Raw genomic sequence first — 7,435 nt, forward strand, 5'->3', positions numbered from 1 at the left:
ATGATTTCCATACCTCAAAGTCAGCATTGATCATTGCAAAAGAAAAACACTTTGAATTCTGTGCTAGTTGAATGAAACTGAAGCTTCTCATTTCCATTCAAATGATTTATATTTGTGGCATTGCAAGAAGGGGTCCAAATCAACAGGAAAACCTGTCGACATGTGCTTAACAGCTCTTTCCCAAGGATGCTCGTTATGTACAACACTTAACCTTATTCCATTTATACATTACTTCACCTTATTCCCATTGTACATCATTCCTACACCTAATGCCGTGCCACAATTCAACAAGAGTCGTCTCCCAGCTCTTCCGATAGCTTGGCACACATCTGCATGGATGAATGCAGAAAAATGTTGAGATGCCAGTGATGGATTCTACAGCAGCTTAGCTTTGAGGTCTTTAATCCTCAGTGAGACATGACATGATACCTTTCTATACAAGGAAGAATCACCTTCCAATCTTCTCAGTTCCACAACATGCAGAGATGGGCTGAGCTTCAAGATCTGCATGCCACAAACATGAGATCAATGCCTGAAGGAATTCTTAGCACAGACTCATCAAGAACATGGGAAAGAAAGATTGAACAGGAAAAAGGAAATCACCTCTGCAGCAGCAGAGAGTGAACTCTTTGAATCCTTGGACTTTGTTCCTACTTTCAACTGTCAATAGAAACCAAAGTAGGTTTATCTTTTGGGTGTCAATCTGGATATGGAATGTATCAGAGAAATCTGTGTCTACTCACTTTGCCATGTCCCTTCTGAGCCTCCAACCCCATTTCTGTGACAATGTCCACAATCTTGTCTGACAAATCTTTTGGCGAATGCGTCGAGGTGAACCTAATTTTCCTTTCGGAAACATCCTGCAAATGCCAAATCTTTTCAGTGCTCACTTCTACACAAGATGATAACAGCTCAATGGAGCACAAGTTTGATATGTGGAACTTCAATCACACATGAGATGAAGGCCACTTTAGCATGCAGAAAGTTGATCTTGTCATGTTCATCAAGTCTCAGAGTAAAATTTAGTCGAGCAGTGAGTATGAGACTGAGGAAAACATCCGACACTTCTACCTCGTTCTCAAAGAAGCCAGAAAGATCAAGAGATGCAGACATTCCAATCAGCTGAAATGCATTGACAGGTGAAGTGCCATTTCCATCCAACACATTATGCTGCAACAAACCAAGTGATCAGTTCCATCTTTAATATCCGAATTCATCAAATTTAAGTACCCACAAACTTCACCACCACCTCCTTAATCGGAAGAGAGCCATATAGGCTCGAATCATCGTTGTCGTCGTAGTCGAATGGCACAGCCGGAGAATAGTCTTTCTTGAACCAGTCATCTGCTCTGATTCCAGCCACATTGATCCGGGTTACAGGATTTGGATCAAGAATTCTCCTCAACATGTTTTGAGCTCCAGGAGAGAGCCACCTGGGGATCTTGGTATCTCCCCTACAGATCTACACCAAACCAGAGACGAGCTCAGTGAAGAACCAAACTGGTCATGAACTGATCATAGCATCTCATTCCATGCTTGCGAGATTAGAGTTATGCACCTTCTGGCAAAGAACAGCGAAGTTTCTGTCATCGAAAGGAAGACACCCTGTAAGAATCACGTACAGAATGACACCGCAGGACCAGATATCCGACCTTGCACCGTCGTAACCTCGGTTGCAGAGAACCTTTGGTAGCATTGCCATTAGTAGCTTGTCAAGCTAACCAGCAGCAGAAGAAACATGAGTATGTAGAAGACAGTGATGCAGATTCATTATGTTACCTCAGGAGCAATGTAATTTGGGCTTCCACATGTTGTGTGTAGCAATCCATCATTCTGATGCACAGAATCCGCAGGTGAGCCAAAAATAAGAAGGATGTCATCGAGAGATTCGAATCACATACCCCGAGATGCTGAGGTAGAGCACTGAGGCCGAAATCAGATATCTTTATGTTTCCTTTTGCATCCACAAGCACATTTTCCGGCTGTAATCAAAGCAAAAAAGAAACGAGAAACCTCAAAAGAAGAATCAGCGATGAAACTTCTCGAGTACAGTGGGATTAATCACCTTCAGATCTCTGTGGTAGACTCCCTTATCATGACAATGGCTAACACCATCGATCAACTGCTGGAAGAGCTTCCTTCCTTCGCCTTCTGAAAGCTTACCTTTTGATGCCTTCGACATCAAACAACAAAAACAAGAACTCATACAGGAGCTGATGCAAAAGCGATTCGACCAACATGTAAAAGATTTGTCAAGTCCATGATCCTCACAATTTTGTCGAACAGTTCGCCGCCGTTCACGTATTCGAGGACCATGTAAATCTTGGTTTTGCTAGCTGATACCTGCCACACAACACAATCCATAGGGGTTGAACCATCGATCAACAACTTGAAGTCTTCATCTTGACATAGATATCAATCCCTTTTCCAGGTGCCATTGCCCTGTTCTGCATCATCATCACCTTCTTCTTTCTGAAGAAAGGAGACTGAGACTGCTGTCATTCGATCCAACAACATTAACGACAAAGATTCACGTGGTCGCAGTTCCCGAAGGAAGGTCGCCTCACCGGACTCCATGTTCAGAACGGACGGACCCGACAGAATCTTGCGTTGAGTCGTCAGTTGGAGAGGGCCCCACTGGGGATGATCGGCATGCATTGGATTCTCGATCGTTCTTTTTTCCTTATTTCTAATTTTTATTACGTTAAATAACGAACAAATACTATTATTATATAATTTAATATTTCATTAAATTGGAACACTCTGCCGGTGAGACCCACAAATAATTGGGCGCGGCTGGTGTTCAGGACGACATGTCAGCCGTCGGCCAAAAGGGCCCCACGTCGCGCGGTTAATCCGCTCCGGGAAGAGAGTCGACCACCCACCTCGGGATGGATACGAATGAGGACGTGCGCGTTATTGTCTGTGAAGGAATGGAGGCATCTAATGCCGAACCAATGCACGGATCACATAATCTTGCGCAATAATTCCTCGCGGAGAGGATTAATCTCAATGGTCAGATGGAAGGAGAGAGCGAGGAAGAAGAAGAAGAATAAGACGACGACGACCAACCTCATGTAACCGGACGACGTTGGGGTGCTTCAACAGCTTCAACGTGCCGATCTCCCTCTTGATCTGTGGCATCTCTTGCATGGTTAATTCACTTCACATGTATGCCTACAGAACGGAAGGAGAGGTCATCAGAAGAAGCATGTTTAGGCAACAACCTGGTCGTCGATCTTGAGCGACTGGATGCGCTTGCGGTCGAGGATCTTGACGGCGAAGGCCAGCCCGGAGTCGACGTGCCTGGCGTACCTCACCTTGCCGAAGTTGCCCTCGCCCAGCGTCCTCCCTAGCTCGTACTTCCCGAGCACTCGCACCCCCTCTTCTCCTCCTTCCCTCACCATCTATTTATATTTCTTGTTCCACGCACCCAGGCAGCGGCCCTCCTCCTTTGTGCCTCTCTTGCTGTGGAGAAGGAGCTCGGAGGAGAAGGAGGCGAACGGGGTCAGAGCTGGAGATGCGGCCCTTCGTTATACATGAGGACAGGAGAGGAAGGGAGGTGAGGAGACGGCCTTCCTTCCCCTCGCAGCTTCAATAATACCTGCATTTATTCACCCTGCAAGGAAGGCAAAAATGGAGTAATTAGGGTGCAGGTTGCACCAATCACGGGGGTGTGCTTTTACCGCAATGGCCTCCTGTCTCGAGGCATGTAAGAAGAAGAAGAAGAAGAAGAAGAAGGGCGTGTTGCTGTCAACGTTATTCTTATCTTGGCATATATATGTAAACTTAGCATGTAACTATTGGCAAGGCTGTGTTGCCACCATGTCCTTCGGGTGGAGCTCGTTACTGGCTGCGGCTTGCACGTAGAGACGAGGAGGACCAAAGAGAGAAGGAGAAAGGAGATGGGATATTCTCACATACACGTAATAATAACTTTCCTCTCACGTACATGTCGTATCTATCAAATCTGACACGTAGAATTCATATCAACATGAAAGTAATATAAGTAGATTATATGTAAAGATAGAAAGCACATATGAAGAGATTTGTAATAATTCCAAAGATACGGATGATTGAATTGGCCTAATTTGGGAAGTGGATCAAATCTTAGCTAGCAAGAGGAAGATTCTCGTTCCAAAAATGGTGTTCCAAGGAGGATGTCGTTCTCATACAACATGAGATAATTGAAACCCTACAGCTATATAAATAATTTTATAATCATCATTTATAATTCGATCAAAATATTTACCAGTTAATGTCATTTTACCTTCCTCTACATAGATGGCAACAAAGAAAACTTGACCCATCTCATATCTCCATCTAAAATCTCCAGGTTATAAGTTCCCTGAGATCATATGGTTTGTAGTTGCAAGTAGCTTTCCTATCATTCATTTCAGTGATACGATACAACAAAGCGTTGATAGTGAAGTTTCTCTTATATGAGGCAATACATGGGGTAAGAATTAAATCAGGTTACTATTTATAATCACAAACTTTTTTTTATTTTGATACAATAATAAAAATAAAATCATAATTTTTAATTATTCGAGGTTAGCTACGTATATTTATTTAAGTTTAGATTATTTAAATTTAAATCAATTATTTTTATTAATAAAATTTAGGTCTTCGTATCCTAAGCACAAGCACGTATTCATACCATTTCATCCTAAACGATTCTCTCTTGTTTTATCCTATATCAAAGCAATATATAATTATTCATAAATAAATTTTTTTTTTTGCTATCCATATCAATTAAAATCTTAGTATTTTCATCTCTATAATGTAAATTATATATTATTAGTCTCATAATTATTTTATTTATTTTTTTTTTGATGAAATTATAAAAGGAAGAATAAATAGATAGTTTGTGATTCTTTTCTTGGTGAGCGAGCTAAAAGTCTCGTGTGAATGGAGCTCAGTTTCTTTCCGGTGAAGAATAGACCTTCTTTGACTTCAGGTGCACGCTTCTTTCGAGCTACCTTTGCAGGTTCCACCATGACTTGTTGACTCAGGAAACTCTTGTTCTAGATGGTCAATGGCTGACCTCAAATGATGTTGCAGCGGCAACCATTCCTCGTCTCAGGAGGAAGCTTCCTGCCTCCTCCTGCCCTGTCCATGGTGTTGGCAAACAGACATAACATGACAGATGTGAAAGAGCAGTCATCTCTGTTTGAATATTTTAGTGCAGAGACGTAATGCTCGTTCGAGAAGTCAGAAGAACCTTCACGTATGTCTCATACTTTTCTCCCTCGTGCGCCTGAGGTGGTCTTCGTCAATGGAGCACGAACTTGTCTGACAGCATCTCCCATGGCGTTGGCGTCACACTATGTTCTGCGTTAATTGTCGTCGACTGATCTTTCTTTTCTGAAATGTTGTTGACTTCTCGTCGCTGCGTGTGTTCATATCTCAAAACTTCCATCTGTTGACAGAGGTGGCCATGACTGTGGTGCTGTCAATGTGCCGTTGAAAGCCATTGATCCTTCCCGTGCTTCCAGAAGGATGGCTTCTGCTGATTCTAAAGATCTATGGATGTGTCATCCAACTTGGTGTTATAGAATTGCGATGCCATCTGTGGACATGGAACCTGGTCACCCTTAGACTGTGGCAGACGTGTTCTAACACTGGATTTGGTTAGCAGGATAAGGATGTGAGGTGCATTTATTGTTCCTCCAACAGAGAGTCAGTGGATGAGGCCAATATATTATCTGTAACCAAGAATTAGTAGGTAGAGGTGATGATAACGAGGACAAGGTGGGATGAGTGCTGATACTGTTGGCTTCCACCATAGCTTTTGATCTGCATAAAGCACTACCTCTGTTTAATATATGTTGATCACCAAATACAAAAGAACTTAATCTGTGTTCAGCTTTCCTTTTCAGACTCAGAAACATCAGATCCTCAGATGACAGATCATTTGACATTACAATTCAAGGCAAAAACAACATTAGAAAGAATAAAGATGATTGACTGCTTAGAATTCTTTTGTACATACACAGTAGACAACATTGAAGAGCAAATCACACACCACAAACCCCTCAATTCGCACTCGCACAACCCACTAGACTCTCTGCCTGCTTAAAAGCAGCTCTTCTTCCACTAGTCTCTCTATCCTACTCATCTAACTTTGTGCATATGATCGCATTTTTCTTACCTCGAGAAATTTTGCATCGATCACTCCAAAGTTTCTTCTGAGGCACTGAAAGCTCTGGTTTGAGCACTTCTCCCACTCACTGTCTTCTTTTACTGTGGTGCCTTCAGGTAACTAAGAGCTGACCGGCATGTGGCAGTTGGGCGACCGGACCAGCCGGGAAGATTTCTGGCCTGTTGCTGAAACCCAGGCCGGTCTGTCCCTGAACCGCCACGGGAACCGGACAAAGAACCGGCGCCGTAGAAGGAGAAGTGGGGGCGGCTGCGTCCGTGGCCTCCCCCCGTTTCCTCCTCTTCGGTGAGGAGGAGGAGGAGGAGGAGGCGGAGGAGCTGTAGGAAGATGACGAGGTCGAGGAAGAGTAGGAGGAGCTGGGCTCCGGAGAGGCTCGCTTCGAAGGGGACGGCACAGGGGAAGTGGCCCTGGCCGCAGCCTCCTCGGAGCCGATCCGGAGCGGGAAGTTGAGCAGGGCCCGGGAGCCCCGCATCCGGTAGGCGGCGCGGTCGTAGGCGAGGGCCGCGTCCTCCGCCGTCTCGAACGTGCCCAGCCACACCCTCGCCCCGTTCCTCGCCGGGTCCCTGATCTCCGCCGCGTACTTCCCCCACGGCCGCTGCCGCACCCCCCGGTAGTGCTTCCCCTTCGCCGGCGCGGCCCTCAACGGCGCCTGCTTCTGCTGCTGGCCCACCTGGACCGCCAGCGGCGGCGGCGGCGGCAGCGGCAGCGGCAGCACCCCCTCCTCCTCGGCGGGGGGCTCCGGCTTGACGCCGGAGGGGAGCCATCCGTGGTGGAACGCGTCGCGGAGGGCGCCGTAGACCACCATGTCGTCGGAGTCGTCGAGGCGGAAGGGGAGCCCGTCGGACCACAAGTCGGCGACGAGGCTCCCGAAGCTGGAACTCCGGCAGTAGGCCCTCGCCGAGGAGGACACCTTCGGGTCGGGGTTCGAGTCGTCGACGTCGACGAGGAGGTGGTGGCGGACCGCCTCGAGGAGGGCGAATTCCTCCGCGCGAGACATGCTACGTTTGCGGTGACCGCTCAGTGAGATTGATCACGAGGCGACCGGTGAGCTTTAGCGGCTTGCGAAGTGGAAGAAGGCGAAGGTGGGAGGCTCATATAGCGGGGTGGAAGGAAAAGAGGGCCTCGTGCTTCCTTGAAGCTTCCGGGTTTTAGCACGTGACAGAAACCTTCTCTTTCCTTTTTCTTTTTATTATTATTTGAATTATCTGGTTTTTTGAAGGCCACGATAAAATGTAAAGAATTACGACTCGAACCGGGTGACGTCATAAAACC

General features: G+C 46.1%; 2 protein-coding genes across 3 annotated transcripts; both read right to left on the reverse strand.

Moving 5' to 3' along the window:
- Positions 1 to 67: 67 nt before the first annotated feature.
- Positions 68 to 3,560, reverse strand: LOC103971999 (CBL-interacting protein kinase 1). 2 transcript variants are annotated; one of them, XM_009386182.3, is made up of 13 exons: positions 3,228 to 3,560; positions 3,073 to 3,135; positions 2,272 to 2,343; positions 2,066 to 2,173; positions 1,902 to 1,982; positions 1,780 to 1,833; positions 1,559 to 1,684; positions 1,250 to 1,462; positions 1,072 to 1,170; positions 744 to 860; positions 604 to 660; positions 430 to 504; positions 68 to 329 (listed from the first exon to the last, which is right to left on the reverse strand). In XM_009386182.3, exons 1-13 carry the CDS (start codon positions 3,405 to 3,407, stop codon positions 285 to 287), a joined length of 1,290 nt encoding a protein of 429 aa, XP_009384457.2. In that variant the 5' UTR covers positions 3,408 to 3,560; the 3' UTR covers positions 68 to 284. The 2 variants fall into 2 exon arrangements, with proteins under 2 accessions (XP_009384457.2, XP_009384456.2); XM_009386181.3 differs by having other exon boundaries at positions 240 to 504; positions 3,228 to 3,552.
- Positions 3,561 to 6,144: 2,584 nt separating this feature from the next.
- On the reverse strand, positions 6,145 to 7,231 carry LOC135626724 (ethylene-responsive transcription factor 2-like). Its single transcript, XM_065132280.1, has one exon. The coding sequence runs from the start codon at positions 7,158 to 7,160 to the stop codon at positions 6,258 to 6,260; it is 903 nt and encodes a 300-aa protein (XP_064988352.1). The 5' UTR covers positions 7,161 to 7,231; the 3' UTR covers positions 6,145 to 6,257.
- Positions 7,232 to 7,435: the final 204 nt, after the last annotated feature.

Source organism: Musa acuminata, chromosome BXJ2-11 (assembly GCF_036884655.1).
Source record: "Musa acuminata AAA Group cultivar baxijiao chromosome BXJ2-11, Cavendish_Baxijiao_AAA, whole genome shotgun sequence".
Taxonomy (NCBI): Eukaryota; Viridiplantae; Streptophyta; class Magnoliopsida; order Zingiberales; family Musaceae; genus Musa; species Musa acuminata.